This window comes from Prionailurus bengalensis, chromosome A3 (assembly GCF_016509475.1).
Source record: "Prionailurus bengalensis isolate Pbe53 chromosome A3, Fcat_Pben_1.1_paternal_pri, whole genome shotgun sequence".
NCBI lineage: Eukaryota > Metazoa > Chordata > Mammalia > Carnivora > Felidae > Prionailurus > Prionailurus bengalensis.
Window position 1 is genome coordinate 114,216,372 of NC_057354.1, and position 18,158 is coordinate 114,234,529.

At 42.7% G+C, this 18,158-nt stretch overlaps 1 protein-coding gene across 1 annotated transcript in view; it reads right to left on the reverse strand.

Annotated features, from left to right (window-relative positions):
* Nucleotides 1-4,688, reverse strand: part of TTC27 (tetratricopeptide repeat domain 27) — a 185,109-nt gene extending 180,421 nt beyond the window's left edge. The window contains exons 1-3 of the mRNA XM_043553218.1: nucleotides 4,353-4,688; nucleotides 2,750-2,927; nucleotides 2,220-2,349 (exon numbers count right to left, since the gene is read on the reverse strand). Coding sequence (XP_043409153.1) covers nucleotides 2,220-2,349; nucleotides 2,750-2,927; nucleotides 4,353-4,452 — 408 coding nt within the window. The 5' untranslated portion in view covers nucleotides 4,453-4,688. The remainder of the gene's footprint in view (nucleotides 1-2,219; nucleotides 2,350-2,749; nucleotides 2,928-4,352) is intronic.
* Between the last annotated feature and the right edge of the window lie 13,470 nt (nucleotides 4,689-18,158).

Sequence of the window (18,158 nt, forward strand, 5' to 3'; positions counted from 1 at the left end):
CCTTTTCCAAGGCACAGCATCCGCAGAAGATGCTATTATTAGTGGCGCCCAGCAGGAACTAGCAAATGCTGCTAACTGGAGGAGACCAGTTCACAGGCTCCCCCAACCCAGCCCAGGCCCCACACGGACACTGCAATGACACAGGGCTCGACATCTGGGGAACAGCAGTCAGGAAGCTCTGTTCTTCAATGCTGCTAATGTTTCTCAGGATGGGTGGTGGGAATCAAGGGCTTTTATTATTTAAACTGTATACACTTTATACGCTTTTTTGAATGTATGAGGTAGTTCTAATAAAAAAAAAAAAAAACTAAAATCAAAGTCTCAAGGTTTCCTACAGTCTGGCCTGAATCCCATGAAGTCTGACCTTTTACTGCTACTCCAGCAAGCTCAGAGCAGCCCGTTCCCACAAACACTATGCTCTTCTCCCCTCTGACTTTCTGCTCACATGACTGCACCCAGACTGCATTTCTTCCTCTTCTCCACCTGTCCATTTCCTCATCACCCTTCAGGTTCAACTCACACTCCACCCCCAACTAAACTGTCTGACACATCCACTTTTCACTTCCTTGAATTGTTACCTGACTTTACAGGTGCTTCTACACCAGTAGAGAGCAGAAAGAGGACTGGATTTGGACCCAGAAAATGTGGCTTCCAATTGCCCAGCTATAAGACCCCTGTCAAGTTTCCTTCACCACCGGGAGCCTCTGTCTTCTCATCTTTAGAATACCTCAAACTGATGGAATACATGTCAATTAAGCCCCACTCGCCCCACAGAGCCATGCTCAACACACTTATAACTTTGGTGAGTTTTTAACGCCAAAGGACTGAAGAGGCAGAAACCGTTTCATACACAGTAAGAGAGGGAGTGAGATGTTCCGCATAATAGCAAAGTTCTAGAAAAGTGAAGATCTCTTTAAGTCACATAAGCTTTGGGATTTTAGTTTAATTACTTTGGATGAAAACCTCTGTAAAGTGCAGATTAAGTTCCCTTCTTAGAAGGGCGTCTGGGTGACTCAGTTGGTAGAGCATCTGGCTCTTGATCTCAGGGTCGTGAGCTCAAGCCCCACCTCGAGCATGGAGCCTGCTTTAAAAAAAAATTCCCTTCTTAGACATGAGATACAGATGATCCTTTAACCTTTCAGTAACGATTTAGGGCCAGGATTATGAATTTCAATTACTCTACTGCAACCTAATATAGTGACTCACTACACTGACAGTACAGTGGTAATTACTGTAGCTATCAGATTGTGGCTGCTTTGGTACTTCTCTTTCCACACCACCATTAGATTTTTTTTTTTTTAATATATTTTATTTATTTTTTTAAGTAAGCTCTATGCCCAACACGGGGCTCAAACTCATGACCCCAAGATCAAGAGTCGCACACTCCACCAACTGAGCCAGCCAGGCGCCCCTCTACCATCAGATTATTAACACTTATCTCTAATAATTTCATTCCCCTTTCATTTGCTACTTCTAATTTTGAGAAGCTTGCTAACAGAAAACAGGTCACTTTTGCTGCAAAAGTTTCGGATGCTAAGGAGCCCTTTTTCTAGGCTTAGTGATTGATAGCTATGTCTAGATCTCTGCGGTGACTGGATAAGTCACTGTCACCACACTTCTCTTATAGAGTATGTCATACTCACCAAGCTCCATGCATATGCGCTGAAAAACTGTTGCAGAATTCGAACTGTATGTTCTACTGATAACATACTAATGCCAATCAGTAATACTGTCTTTATATATGGATAATAATTGTTATCACCATGGAGCACTTCTGTGCCAGGCACTTTAAAGAAGTATTTGTAATATAAAGGAAACCACCCATGGGATCCATTCTTAAGCACAGCAGCACAACTTACCTGCAATAAAATTAAACAGATTTCCAGTTTTGCTGCTTTGCCAAAAAAGATCTTTACATAACTGTGGTAATTTCTGCAACTGGGTGACTGGTGCAGGTGCCTGGACTTTAGTAAAAAGGGCAACTAAGAGAGCTCCATAAATTGGGAGAGTTCCATGAGGAGTCTATGACTGACAATGGAACTTCTGGAAGTAGTTGAAAATCTGACCAATGAACAAGCATTCTTACTAGGCTTTGTACAAGCTATACAGTCATGTTTTTTTTTCCTACCTGCCATTAACTCCAGGTTATAAAGACTAGTTCCTAAAGAAAAAAATAATAACACAATAATAACTATACATGACATTTCCAAAAAGCATACCTCACTGAACTGCTGGAACAAAAAGGATGGCAAAAAATCCTGAGGTTGTAAATCAACAAGAGGCCCTGTCCAGTTACTCTGAACAAAAAGCTGCAAACTGCTTACACCAATTAGGAATATCAGCTGTTGTCTGCATAGAAGAATAAAGAAACAAATATGAACCACTGTGTAACCACAACTAATTCCATTTCAGTTTTGTTAGGAAAAATGTAAAATATTAACCAACAGTTATTGAGATTATCCAAGTATTACAAAAGAAAATTTCTGAAACCTGAACAATTTATGTCTCAATGTCCAATATTACAACAGTGAGCCACATAAGGCTCTTTTAAACTTAAATTAATTACAATTAAATGAAATGTAAAATTCTGTCCGTCAGTTGCACTCCCTATTTCAAGTGCTCAAAAAGCACATGTGACTATTGGGTTGTCATACTGGACAGCACAGGTTTTCCAATGACAACTAAAACCAATGTCTTTCTAGTAAATGTATTGTCTGTTTCTCTATGAAAATTTCAAATAAAATTCTACCTTTCAGCTGCGTCCAAATCTGTTGAGTAATCCAGGAATGTTACTATCCGCTTCTCAAGGTAGCTGTCAATCTTTTCTTCAGTCATTGTGGTTGAGTTAAAAATATTTTGAGTCAACGAATTTAAGAATATGGCCTCAAAGTTCCCTTCTAGCAGCAACTGTAAGAAAGATCCACTCTCTGCAATATAAAAAACATTAGTCCAATAATCCAAAAGAACCATTTTTTTCAAACTGTAAATGATAACACAATTAGGTAAATCTACCATTTTAGTATGCAAAAATTTTTAAATGTATATCCTTAGAATGCCTACTGTACATTAATCACAAAGCACTGAGCAAATTCCCATCATTCTACAAACATCACCTCTTCTACAATTAGCAGCTCATCCATACAACGAGCAGCAAGGTAGAAGCTAGACCCAGGAATAATATTCCTCATTAGTAAGTACAGTAAAACCTTGGTTTGCAAGCATAATTCATTCCGGAAACACGCTTGTAATCCAAGCACTTGTATATCAAAGCGAATTTCAAGAACCATTGGCTCAGTTGTGATCATGTGACATTCAGTGACACAAGACATTGTTCATTTATCAGGTCAAACTTTATTAGAAATGTTTGCTCATCTTGAGGAACACTCACAGAACTAGTTACTTGCAATCCAAGGTTTTACTGTATTGTCACCCTTCTGTTGGGAATTCAAAAAGATTCCTACTGACAAGAGAAAAGTTTCCATACACAGGGGTCTAAGGCCTTTCATAACCTGGCTCCTCCTACCCACACTATACTCCCTGAGGCACAGCTGGTTCACTCATTTTTCCCCTAATACCCCATGAATATCCCTGTGATTTTTCCTGCTGGGTTCTTCTCCACTTGTCTCATTCTTTAATCAAAATTCAGCTCAAATCTGACTTCTTCCCTGAAAATTTTCCAGATGACCAGACTTCAAAAACTACCTCTCTCCTGAAGCACCTATTGCTTGTGTGTGTACACACACACCTATTGTGTGTGTGTACACACACACACACACACACACACACCGCTTATATACTGTCCTAAATTGTTACTTCTCTTCTGGATCCAGCCTTAATCCCACAACCAGATGCGCCTATATCCTACATTTATCACTAGTAAATATGCCTTTTAACCCTACCTCTCCTGTAAATGTGTACTGTTCACAAGAATTACATCTTTGCTGCCTCGTTTTAGCTTTTCTGTTTCTCAGCGGTGGGACCTTGAATAAATTATTTAAACCTTGTCTTTAAATGCCTTCATTTAAATGGTATTAAATGTAGTATCTACCTTACATGTCTATGACAAGGATTAAATGACTGTATAAAAGTTAAGGACTTAGAAAAGACGCTGACATCGCCATCGGTGTCATCATTGAACCGAGGCGGTGAGAAGCTTGGGGTAAAGACAAGCACAGAGCCCAAGGACCCCACCCGCTACATCAAGGATGCAACAATCCAAAGCTTTAAGGAATCAGCTAGATTTGGGCAGAAAAACAAAACAAACACGGAAGAATGAAAACCCAGCCGCCGCCACTCTTTCTCCTCACAGTCCACACGCTGGCCTACGTTCCTAGGAGGTTCGCCTTTCTCACCTGATTCGGTTACTCCCTCCTGCTTCCACTGCTGCCGCTCAGCCTCAGTGGGGAAGCCCCTCAAAACTGCCAGCTCCGGTATCCACATCTCCCTGGACATCGCTGCAGCCCAAACAGGTTCCTACGAGGGTCACACAGGAGTCAACTAAAGAAGGTGAAAGGAGGAGGGCCCAAAGACGCTGAAATCTCGTGGTGACAGTTCCTGTGAATACACCCACAGCCTTAGAACTCCATGTGCAGACACAGGAACACGGACGCGGCCATGACAGCAGCGCGGGACACCCTGGGAAAAAACCCACACACTCCGCCCCGGCTTCCGCCTAAGAGACCAACCCAAGTTCTTAGTACTGAGCATGCCCAGTAGAGACGCCCCGCCCCGAGCGGGCAATGGGCGGGTTCGAGGGCGGGTCTCCTCTTTAGGGGCGGGGGCCGCGATCTGTAGAAGATTTGTGCGGCGTGGAGTCCTCTTGCCCCACCCGCTGCGGACTGGGATTAAATAAAATGAGGCTAAACGGCGGTCTTGGTCTGAGAAGAAGAGGTAATAGGAAAGGTCTACCGCTTGGATTCCTAAACCTTTTTGGATCAGCACCCTCCTGACTACCTGACGCGGGTCCTGGCGGCAAAATGCACGTGGGCCCTTAGTGCCAACATTTGGGTACCATCCGGCAAGTTAGAGACCTTCTGAAGTGGAGTCCGCGAACTCCGGGTTAAGAACCTCGTCCGCAGAGACTAGGTCTTTATTCTTAGAAAGAATGAAAGTGTGGGGAAAGTATCGGGGCGCTTGGCTGGCTGAGGCCGGGGAGCCGGCCACTCGATCTAGGGGTCGTGAGTTCAAGCCCCATGTCAGGGGTAGAGATTACATACCTGTATGCACACATACACACACAACTACAAGCCAACTTTAAAAATTAAAAAGTGTAAGGAAGGCATCGGGTTTTGACGCTGCCACTAAATCATGACCGAGTGGGGCATGTGGCCCGCCGGCTGGTACAGGGAAGGAAGTTAGTGGAGGAAAGTGACGCCAGAAACCTGTCACCCCTGCGGGCCTGCCGCTGAGCACGGAGCTGGCGCCTCGTTCGCATTTCTCTTTGTCCTTTCTTCCTCGTAGCCGCCCTCCTAGGCCGAAACGGAGGCTCAGAGAGCCAGGCCTCAGCGGGGCGGGACGCCACCCGAGTGGGCCTGACACCTGCCCTCCGAGAATGGAATGCCGTGCACGATCCAGGGCAATCCCGACCGCGCAGCCTTCCTGCGGCAATAAAAGTGCAAGAGATCTCTGAAAGAGCCGCTCCTGGGGGGAATGGTGCTCGGCTGCTGCAAGAAGCCAAAGGAAGCCAGACCTGAGCTGTGAGCGGAGAAGAGCAGAAGCCCGAGAAGGTCTTCTCATTGAGAAGTAATTAAAAGTTATTTGTGCGGGAAATGATATTTAATCAGGGTGTCCGTCCGTATTGTTGTTTTTTTCAGCACAGAATCCAGCACTGTCTAAACCATTTGACAGTAGAAACACTGACCACTACACCATTCCTCGGGTGCCTGTAGAGCCCCCTTGTCCCACACAGTGAACTTGGTGCTTTCTCTAGAATTCAAGGTTGGTTTGTTTGCACTTGAGGGGTGCCTGGGCGGCTTAGTGGGTCAAGCGTCCAGCTCTGGGTTTTGGCTCAGGTCAAGATCTCACGGTTTCGTGGGTTTTAGCCCCTCGGCAGGCCCTGCACTGACAGTGTAGAGCCTGCTTGGGATTGTTTCTCTCTCTCTCTCTCTCTCTCTCTCTCTCTCTCTCTCTCTCTGCCCCTCCCCCCCTCGCGCTGTCTCTGTCTCTCTCAAAATAAATAAATCAACTTTTAAAAAATCCTTAAATGAGATATGCTTCACAATCATAGTAATTAAGTGTATTAATCTCTCTTCAGGCAAAATGGACTCCAGGAATAACAATGTGGGAGAAAAAAATATGGTCTCAACTGAAAAAAATATATATGGAGTGGGTACTGAGCTGATGGGCAGGGCAGGTCCACTTGGGGATCCATGGAGCGCCTTGTCTGGACGGGTTGCTGGGAACCCTGATGTCCCCATCTATTAAGTTCTTTTTTTTTTTTTTTTTTTTTTTTTTTTTTTTTGAGCTGGCCAGATTTCTCAGAGACTCTTTTTTTTTTTTTTTAAGTTTATTTATTTATTTAGAGAGAGAGGAGATGGGCAGAGAGAGTCCCAAGCAGGCTCCATGTTGTCAGCACAGAGCTGGAGGCAGGGCTGCATCCCTCCAACAGAGAGATCACAGCTTGAGCCAAAATCAGGTGGCTTATCCGAATGAGCCACCCAGGCACCCATCTCAGAGACTCCTTAAATCTCCTACCTAGACAGTGACGGTCTGGTTGCCAGAGTTCCAGAGCCAAGTAGAGCAAGAAAGCCAGGAGTGTCACCATTCAAGATCCAGTCTGAATATCGGACTATGTAAAGACCACTACAGTTGGGGTGGAGGGAAAGGAGTGGGCAGGGGTTCCAAATGACTGAATCAGCTTTGCCTCAATCCTCCTCATTTTAGCCCCTCCTCCTCCCACCCCATAATCTTCAGTCCCAGGGGTATCTGGTGCACCCAGCTGCTGAGTCTTTTGAGGATTCTTCAGTCTGATTGCAAGTGTGCCTTAGTTTTTTCCATTGCATTTTTAGGATTGTGCCTTCTCTGGTCAGCTACATCAGTTACTAGCTCCCAGACAGGGTTACCCAGCCTCATGGTCCCCTGTTGAATATGTCTTAATTTTTTTCTTTACTATAGATGTAGTGGGTTTTGAAGAAGAAGAGGTGGCATATATTGAATACGCCATGTTTACCCTAGAACCTTAAGTTGTATTGTAAATGAACTTTCTCCAAGCAGCTTCAGGTTTGATACACATTATGTGTTTTAACTAATCTTATCTCATATCTTTCTAAGTAGTAAAAAGGAGGCAGGATTGTAACCAGCATTTCATGATCCTTTGATCCTTTTTCATATTCATTAACAAATCTCATGTTTAATAATAATTTTTAATAATTGTGTGTGTGGCAGCATTTTTAGCAATAGCCAAAAACTGGCTACAACCCAAATGTCCATGCATGGATGAATGAATAAACAAATTGTGATATATTCCTATAATGGACTAGTATTCAGCTATAATAATGAATAAACTATAGATACACACAATATACACAAACACCAAAGTAATTATGCTGAGTAAAATAAGCCAGGAAAAGTAATATACGAGTCCATTTATATAAATCTAGAAAATGCAAAGTACTTTATGACAGAAAGCAGATCAGTGTTTCCTGGGGGGGTGGGGAAATGAAGAGGAAAGCAGGGACAGATTCCCAAGAGGAACAAAGACATTGGGGGGACGGGTAAGAGATATGTTCACTATCTGATTGTGCTAATGATTTCATGGGAATATACATATGGAAAAACTTTAACTGTTCAGTTAAAATACGTGCACCTTTTTCTATGTCAACTATACCCACTTATACCTCAATAACACTGTTTTCTAAAAAAGTGTCCATTGTATAAAACATAAAATCTTCTCTCCCAAGACTAGTATTCAAAAGCGTTCACCTGACACACAATTCTTTTTTCTCATCCCACTGCTGGTCCTCTGCTCTTTCCAAGCATTGTGTCTCTCAGAACAAAACCCCACAACTACCAGGAACCCTCCAGAGAGTTAGCTGGGTCTGTGTCCTGTGGCAAACAAATTAACATGGATTGAAGTTATAAGACAAAGAAGATGTGGTGTTAAACACAGTTCAATGGATATGTCACTTAACTCTCAATAACTCTTTAAAGTAAATGTTATTAAGCCAATTTTTCAAATAAGGAAACTGAGAAGTAAGTACCTTGCCCACTATTGCACTAAGATTTGAACCTAGTCTGACCCCCAAAGTTCCATGCTCTCCACATCTGGTGAACAACGGTGGGTGAGAAGTATGTGACTGTTCTGCAGGACAGAGCAAGTAGGTAAATAAGTGAAATAACTTCCCAAGCAAACATACTAGAAACAGCTCTAGAGCCTAGGTCAGTACAGGCGCTAAAAATCCCTAAAAGCAAAGCTTGGAGAAGCAGAGGAAAGAAAGAATGTTTGTGGGTGAGGGTGGAATATTGGTAGGAATAGAAGTCAAAAGAGACAGAACAAGGAGCTACCCTCCTTAATGAAAAGCAACCAGATCCCATAAGGTTTCCTTCTTTGGAAACTGCCCTGGTCAGTAGGGACTGAAGGCAGGCAGCCCCGTGATGTCCTCCTAGGTTTTACTTTGTCCTTGGGCTCCTAGAATTTGACTCTAAACACTGACATAGCACGCTCCCCTCAAGGGTATGCTGTTTCCCCCACAAAGCAAAATAAGACCCTTTCCTCGATAGGTCTTCATTCAGGTGAAAATACGATAAGGCTTTCAACAAGACTTCACTAGATGCAAAATGGATACAAAGGAGACATAAGTATAGATACAGGAACAATGCTGCTTTGTCTCACATAATCCAGGCTTGATCCAACCAGCACCATTTAGAGAGTGCCATCTCTCCCTCAACTCAAGAACTCTTAGGCATGCTTAGAATCACATAAGGGGGCCTCCTCCCCTAGGTGGGAAGCTCTAAAGGGACCTATGTATCACAAACAAACTGACTCAAAGAATACATGAGTAAGGGTTCCTGTCACTTAAGATCCAAGGACACAAGGTGACCCTGAACATCTGCCCTCTTGATTTAGACTGTTGAGACTCCAGAGAAAGGCTTTTCTACATATTATCTATGTCCTGATGAATTAAAAATACAGGGAGGGTTTGAGTTGCAGAAGTTCATAGGTAAGAGAAAGGACAATTAACTTGTTACAATCTCTCTCTTGGCATGAATGTAACAGATTCTTGCACAATTAAGTGTCTTTTCTCAATAGTGATGCTCCTTCCTTTGTTTGCTACTCTTTGCATTCTATTTTTGGTTCTTGAGGTAGTCATGAAATAAAATTTTCTTTACAACGCATATGGACAGTAGCTAGAAAACATTTCATGGTTTTAAACAACTCAGATGTACCATTCAAATGAGATGTAATACATCACCAATTCTTCACATTAGCCACTAGATGACATCAAACCCTAGAACTGTTGAATTTTGTTTTTATAAAAGATTGGATTAAATGTTTAAAATATTTTAAAAGTTTAGCTTTCTTTAACCAGCATGAAAGTTTTGAGAGTCATTGGTTATACTTTGCATTAAAAAAAATTTTTTTAACGTTTATTTATTATTGAGAGAGACAGAGACAGAGCATGAGCATGAGCATGAACATGAGCAGGGGAGGTGCAGAGAGAGAGGGAGACACAGAGTCCAAAGCAGGCTCCAAGCTCTGAGTTGTCAGCACAGAGCCCGACATGGGGCCCTAACCCACAAACGGCGATTTCATGACCTGAGCCGAAGTCGGACGCTTAACCTACGAGCCATCCAGGCGCCCCAATTATAGTTTGTATTTTGCTTTTAGTGTTAATAAATAGTTTTAGGGGAAAAATAGAAACTTAACATTTTCTTAAAAATTTACATTTTTGATGAAAATACATTCAAACTTTATATACTTGGGATAAAATTACATCACATATTTTTAATTCTTTAGCTTATTGGTGTTAATAGGACCAGGAAAAGGCAAAGAATGGATTCTCCCTTAGAGGCTTCAGATGGAGTTTAGTCCTGCCCACACCTTGATTTCAGACTTTTGGTCTCCAGAACTGTGCATGAATAAATCTCTGTTATTCAAGCCCCCCAATTGGTGGTAATTTGTTACAGCAGCCCTTAGAACTGACACAAGTATTAAACCATCATTAAGATTTTGTTGAAAGAAGGTCAACATACATACATACATAAATTCTATGGGTTATGAAGATAACATTTGTCAAAGTAGGATGATAGGACATATTTCACATAGAACTATTAGAGGAGTGCCTGGGTGGCTCAATCAGTTAAGCGTCTGACTTCAGCTCAGGTGTCTATCTCATAACTCATAAGTTCACGCCCCGGGTCGGGCTCTGTGCTGACAGCTCAGAGCCTGGAGCCTGCTTCAGATCCTGTGTCTGTCTCTCTCTGCTCCTCCCCCTGCTCACGCTCTTTCTCTCTCTCTCAAAAATAAATAAACATTAAAAACAATCACTTTAATAACTTAAATATTAGAATATCCAGCATGTGTATCTCCCTTTGCATCTTCCTGTATAAATGTCATGGGCAGACTTCTATGTGACTTGCGATCCTTTTACAGTTTGGAAAAAGAAATATTCCCTTCCAGTCACCGTGTCTCCTCAATTCCACTTTTGGGTCTGAAGACACATCCCTTATAACATCAGAGCCACAGACATCCTGTCATAAAATTGTGTGCATACAGCATGGGGAGGGCTTTTCCTTCTCAAGTATGTAGAAGAAAAATTGCTTAAGTTTGGGAAGAGTATCACGTTTTAGGGGGAAAGCCAATCAAGATATAAGAGAATGGATTGAAAGAGTTACCATTTTGGAGCAGTTAATAATGGTTCTCAAGCCTGGCTGACCTTTAGAACCACCTTGGGAGTTTTATCATCATCTGCCTGGAATCAACTCTAATTAAATCAGAACCTCAGAGGGCTATGGAGATTCCTCTTCTCAGCAATTTTTATTTTTATTTTTTAAATTTTTTTTTCAACGTTTATTTATTTTGGGGACAGAGAGAGACAGAGCATGAACGGGGGAGGGGCAGAGAGAGAGGGAGACACAGAATTGGAAACAGGCTCCAGGCTCTGAGCCATCAGCCCAGAGCCCGATGCGGGGCTCGAACTCACGGACGGTGAGATCGTGACCTGGCTGAAGTCGGTCGCTTAAACGACTGCGCCACCCAGGCGCCCCCCTTTTTTTTTTTTTTAATTTTTTTTTTCAACGTTTATTTATTTTGGGGACAGAGAGAGACAGAGCATGAACGGCAATTTTTAAAGCTTCTAGGCGAGTCTAATAAGTGGGAGATGAGAGCCATGAAGTGGTATGTGGCATGGATACTGTGCTAGGTGTTTCCCTTAAGTCATGTTGATGATTGATACTTATAACAACACTGTGAGACCGTTGTTGTTATTTCCAATTACAGAAGAAGAAGCCGAATCTTGGTGAAGCCATTTAAGGCCATAGAACTAGTGATCCTTGAGAGCCAGCTGGCTCTGGTGTCTGTCCCTTGCTCTGTAATCCAGCAGAACATCAGTGACTGGGATTCAGAGTGCAAACTTGTAAATCAGCCAGAAATACCACAAGTTCCAGGGAAGGGGTATTAGGCCACTTTAGGCCAAAAGTGGGACCAGATGAAAGCCATTTGTATGGAGAATAACATTGCCACAAACTGAGGGAGACTGGCCATTCGGCTGGCCTTTAAGCCTGCTGTGTCAGCGACAACCTGCCTCACCCGTACGCTCGTACAAGCTATCCAGGGGCAGCCTCCTGTGCTGAAGCTCAGCCTGGCGGAGATGGGCTCGCTCTGCTAAACATGCATCTAAGTGCCAACCACCAAGAGTGTCACCAAAGTAGCTCGAATTCCCATGATGTCAGGTTCTCTGAAAGGCTGCCAGTCCCTGAACCCCACAGTGCCCCTCACCCTATGGAAGATCAGCACTGCTCAGCTGGGACAGACTCTGCCTGACCAACACAATTTTCCCTCACGTAGAAAATGTCCCCTCACTTAGAAAATGTCAGGAGCTGAATCGTGTCTCCCCCCCACAACCACTACCCCCAAATTCATACATTGGGATCCTAACCCCCAGTTAAGACCTCTCAAAATGTGGCTGTCTTTGGAGATAGAGTCTTTAAAGTGGTAATTAAGGTAAAAGAAGGCCAGGAGGGTGGGCCCTAATCCATGTCCTTATAAGAAGGGGCGATTACAACATTCACATGCACAGAGAGACCATGTGAATACACAGGGAGAAAACGGCCACCTACAGGCCAAGCCAGGAGGCGTCATGCCAACACCTTGATCTTGTTTAAGCCTCCTCTGTTACTTGTTATGGCAGCCCCAGCAAACTATGTAGGAAGCAATACATCCAGCTTTGTCTTTTTATTTCACGTACTGATTAGTGAGTGGTCTCATAATCCTTTGACAGATTTAGAGGATTTTATTTTTAAGTGTTTATTTGCTTTTAAGAGAGAGAGAGTAGATCCGAAGCCCTGATTGAGGGCTTGAACTCGTGAACTGTGAGATCATGACCTGAGCCAAAGCCAGACACTTAACGGACTGAGCCACCCAGGCGCCCCCATCAACATCCAGGGATACTCCTAGAGCCAGTTCTCTGTGTTGATCTCTTATGGAACAAAAATACAGGTTGAAGGTCTTAGGGCGAAATAAATGAGTAAGTCCTATGGTGCTCTGGGCCAGAGGTAAACAGATGGGTGATGGAAGAGAAACAAGGCTTGAAATATACAGAGAAAATGTCTATGGAAAATGTTTCCAATAATCAGGTATCTAAAATTGTGAGAAGACTAGGGGCACCTGGGTGGCTCAGCCGGTTAAGCGTCCAACTTCGGCTCAGGTCATGATCTTGCAGTCTGTGAGTTTGAGCCCCGAGTCGGGCTCTGTGCTGACAGCTCAGAGCCTGGAGCCTGTTTCAGATTCTGTGTCTCCCTCTCTCTGACCCTCCCCCATTCATGCTCTGTCTCTCAAAAACAAATAAACGTTAAAAAAAATTTTTTTTTAAATTTTTTTTTTTCAACGTTTATTTATTTTTGGGACAGAGAGAGACAGAGCATGAACGGGGGAGGGGCAGAGAGAGAGGGAGACACAGAATCGGAAACAGGCTCCAGGCTCTGAGCCATCAGCCCAGAGCCTGACGCGGGGCTCGAACTCACGGACCGCGAGATCGTGACCTGGCTGAAGTCGGAGGCTTAACCGACTGCGCCACCCAGGCGCCCCAAAAATTTTTTTTTAATTGTGAGAAGACTCAATCCTCATCAGTGCCTGGCCAAAATGGAACTCTACTCCTGTCAGGAATATGTTTGACTTTTACACAAGGTTTATGATGTGCAGCTCACAAAACCTGGGAGGGTGCCTGACTTCAGGTTTGCAGTGATTGCGCAGGTGGAGAAGAATCAGCATCCCAGCCAAATACTTAGAAGTGACATTCTCCCTGACGGCTTGGCGTATGGAGAAGGGCTGAGAGGGCAATGAAGTCATGACCTGAAATGGGGAAGCTGTGTCTGATCTTGACCTTAAGCAGACGGAGGCCCTATTTTCTTCGAAGAGCGTTGGACTCACTGTGATTGTCTGGCTGCTGGACACAAAGGAGACTTGTGTTCTTCCTGGTCACACAGTGACCTGTTCTCAAGGTCCCAGAACAGTGTGCTGCCCAATCCCTTCTGGAGGAATTCCTGGGGAACTCTGAAAAGAATACAACCAGTGATTTCAGCAATGTCCCTGACATCACACCTGGTCTGGAAAGGAGTCAGACTTACGGAATACTGGACATGCCTTCCCACAGGGAGAAAGTGCAGTGGACATTCAGGGAACCTGCACTTTTTTGGGCACGGATCATCCTGAATTACTTGCTCAGAGTTCCTCTTCCCACCCAGACTCAGGCCACCATGAGCGGAGAGAGTGTCAATCTGCTCATCACTGTGTCCATAGAAACAGAACACTTAGAGCCTTTTCTGCCTCTTTTTTTTTCTTTAGTGTATTTTTATCTTATTTTAGAGAGAGTGAACACGAATGGGGGAGAGGGCAGAGGGAGAGGGAGAGAGAGTCTTAAGCAGGCTCCACGCTCAGCAGAGCCTGGTGCGGGGGCTCGATCTCACGACCCTGGGATCATGACCTGAGCCGAAATCAAGAGTTGGCTGCCTAACTGACAAGCCACCCAGGCTTCCCTGCCTGATTTTTTTTTTTTTTTAACTGACAGGGCAGTTTTTTTTTTTTTAACTGTCCATTTATAAAAAGCTTTTAAAACCTAAACCACTAGAAGAGAAAATTCAAATGAGCCGAAGGATTAAAATATGTTGGTTGACAAGAACAAAAAATAAAGAAATTACAAAACCAGCATTTTTTTTTTTTTGATGGGAATCATGGAATGCAGAATTTATGTGTTGGTGGGACACAATCCTATTGGAATACTATAAACAGGGTATATGTTTGTGGGTGAGGTTGTATGTTTTATGCATCACTACCATCAATAATAAAAAACAAATATTAATCAGCCATACTGGAAGAAATAAGGAATGGTCTTCCTATTCAACAGTTACAAAATATTATAAAAACCGTGGCCTGTAAAGAGATGATCAAGAGATTACAGCCGTGAAAACAATAGCAAAAAGACTGCAGTCAAAATATGTATATTTCAATTAGTGTTGGGTTATTTTTGGCACTTTATGTTTGTAGCATTTTAATTATGATCTCTTTTTCTCACTTTAAATATCCACTTGTGTAAAATTTAAAAAAATTAAAAAAAAAAACAACAAAAAGACAATTACATTGTAAAACTGCAAGGACAGAAGACAAATAGGAAGTTAAATTAAAACTATTGTCAACAGTCAAATAAAGGGCTATCATGAAGGATTTTCATCAAGTTCAGGAAGACAAGTAAAAGAACAAGACATTTAAGACAGGTTATTATCCTGAACTAAAGCACTGTACTAATTAATTCAATTACCTATGAAATGCTCAGATGGGAAAAAAAAATGTTTAAGAACAGCAGGGTAAAAAAAAGATTTAAATAAAGCTCCTAGATACATAATAAAAAATACACTACATAAGGCAAGTTCAGAAGCCTTTCTGTTAAGGTTAGATTAACCTTAAAATCTAAAGATCAAATCATTAAGCAAATTAAGGTTTAAAAAAAAGACTTCAGGAAAGTTTCAACCACTATTCTTTTTTTTTCTTTTAATGTTTATTTATTTTTGACAGAGAGAGAGAGACAGAGCATGAGCGGGGGAGGGGCAGAGAGAGAGGCAGACACAGAATCAGAGGCAAGCTCCAGGCTCTGAGCTGTCAGCACAGAGCCCGACGTGGGGCTTGAACTCACAGACTGCGAGATCATGACCTGAGCTGAAGTTGGAGGCTCAACCAACTGAGCCACCCAGGCGCCCCTTTAAAAAAAATAATAATTCAGGGCACCTGGGTGGCTCAGTCGGTTAAGCTGAGGTCCTGATTTCACGGTTCGTGAGTTCGAGCCCCACATCGGGCTCTGTGCTGACATCTCAGAGCCTGGAGCCTGCTTCAGACTCTGTGTCTCCCTCTCTCTGTCCTTCTCCCACTTGTGCTCCGTCTCTCTCTCTCTCAAAAATGAAATAAACATTAAAAAATAAAAAAAATTTTTCAATAAATATTTATTAAATACCTCTAGTATTCTGGACACTCTGTTGGCAGCTAAGGTTACCAGTAAGTAAACAGTCCCCAAGCTCAGGAAACTTGCAATACTGTGGAAGAGACATGCACACAACACAAAGAGAAACAAAGATTTTGCTCCCAAGTGTGATAAAGCCCTGGTGTGCTAGAGTTGGCCAGAGCCAGTGAACAAAAAAAAATTCAACCACTATTGTAGAGTAAACCCAACATAAGATAAAGGGAGCCTAACACTCCCTTTTATAAAGGGTGTCATGCATGAACTACAGAATTCAATCGGAAATACATGTAATTGCCAGGTTAAAAAATATCCAATGGGTAGCTAGCTATTTCCAGTCTTTGGAAGTAAACAATGAGAAATCTGTGTCATTTAAGTCTCAGAACACAACCAGCTAAAACTAGCCACAAGAGCTCTAACTAGTCCCTCTAAATAATGAGAACAGCTTTAGGGAGATGGGGCTCTGTGGCCCCTTGAAAAGAGGGAGAAACCAAAGAAGGAAACCTGTAGGAAGGCTAGGGAAAAGCGATAGCAAAGAACAGAAGTGTGGGATGGGAGCAGGCGGAGGAATGAAGATCCATGTCTACGCTTGTGACCTAGCCCTTGGAACAGAGGAGGCCAGGAAGGTGTAGAGGATCAGTATCCTGAGGCCCCCAGTAGCCTGGACATGGCTGGACCAGGCATTCCTCCCTGGAGAAATAGAAGTGTATTAAATTGAAAACACTATCAAAATAGTGACCAGTGCAATTTCTTCTTGCATAAGAAAATATAGCTGGTGCAACTTGAGCAGGAACACAGGAACATAGAAGGAAACCAGTCATTTGGTGGAGACCGTGGGGTCACTACAGGGTCGCATTGAGGGGCTAAGGGATGGAAGCCAGAGGATGCCTCTTCTATCTAGGAAATGGACAGGTTCAGAGGACTCAGATCAGCTCCTTTAGCTTGAAGCATCAGGCGAGTTGATGCTGAAAGATGGAAAGCTGTGGGGAATTGGGCAGCTTTTCAAGAGAAAACAGTGAAATGACTTTTTTTTTTTTTTAAAGTAGGCTCCATGCCCAACGTGGGACTCGTACCAAATGAGCCAGTCAGGTGGTCCAGAAAGAGCTTCCTTCTTTTTGGGGTGCCTGGGTGGCTTAGTCGGTTAAACATCTGGCTCTTGATCTCAGGGTTGTGGGTTCAAGCCCTGCACTGGGCCCATGCTGGGTCTGAAGCCTACTTTAATTAATAAACAAACAAACAAATAAATAAATAAATAAAACAAAAAAACCCCACAAAGAGCTGCCTTTTAACCTGCCTGGCACCTTCCAACTTGAGCACATGGCTTTTGCATTCTTACCACTATGTTGGGCTGGGTGGGAGCACAGAATGGGGGATGAGACCCAGAGAGTGGTTTAATCTGTTCCAATTGGGATCCAGACAGGCCTATGACCAATACCAAAATCAATCCCTGTTACAAAATATAGGATTCTTTGGTCTTTGTATATGGATGCGCTTTAAAATAATAAAGAAGCAGTTAAAATCACAAAGGAAAAGATCAATAGATTATTTCATGGTGGTTTAAAACTTCTGTGAGAAAAATTAAAAGGCCATTTGGGAAAGATACAGTAAGAATTATAAAAACAATAAAATCCTACTACACAAGGAGCTCATATATATTAAAACATTAAAACAATACATAAAAAAATGGGAAAGAGGTATAAAGTCATCACTGACAAAATAGAAATTCAAATGGCTAATAAATAGATAATGCAGATATAAGCATGTTTGATGATAATAGGTAAAAATGCTAGATTAAAAAACTATAATCTCCAATGCTGGCCAGGGCACGGCAATGTTAACTGATACTGGAAGTAAGAATCAATACAACTTCTCTGGAAAGCAATTCATCATTATATATATCAAAACCTTTGACCTAGTAACTTTATTTCTAGGATTTATCAGAAGGAAATAAAGGTACTGACCATGTTAATCAGAGCATTATTTGTAATTAGAAAACAGAAATAACCTAAATGTCCAACAGTAAGGGATTGGGTAAGTATATCCATATTATGTAGCCATTCAGTTTCCTTAACGATAAAGAGTGTTCCTAACATGTTGTTAAAAAGCTGATAGAAGTGTATATACAATGTGACAATTGCATAGAAAAGAGAAGTATAGAAAATAGATTTGGAGCAAAAGATACCATAAAACTGTTTACTTTCGCAGTTTGTATTTTTCAGGATTTTCCCAACTTTCCATAGTGAGCTAGCTGTACATTAAGCTATAATAACAATAAAACCCCTCAGTTTTATGAAGCCAGATGAACCCAAGAGCTGCCAGGCTCTGACTGCCTTGCCCAAGACTGGAGCATCAGCATGGCAGCTTGGGCCAGGCTGCTGGCTCCAGTCCTCTGCTACCCTGGCTGCCTCCTCCAGCTGAGTCTGTCTAGCTTCCCCCCAGGTCTGCAACTGGATCTGTTAGTCCCATGTCTAGGCTGACCCAGTGGGCATGAAAGTTTCC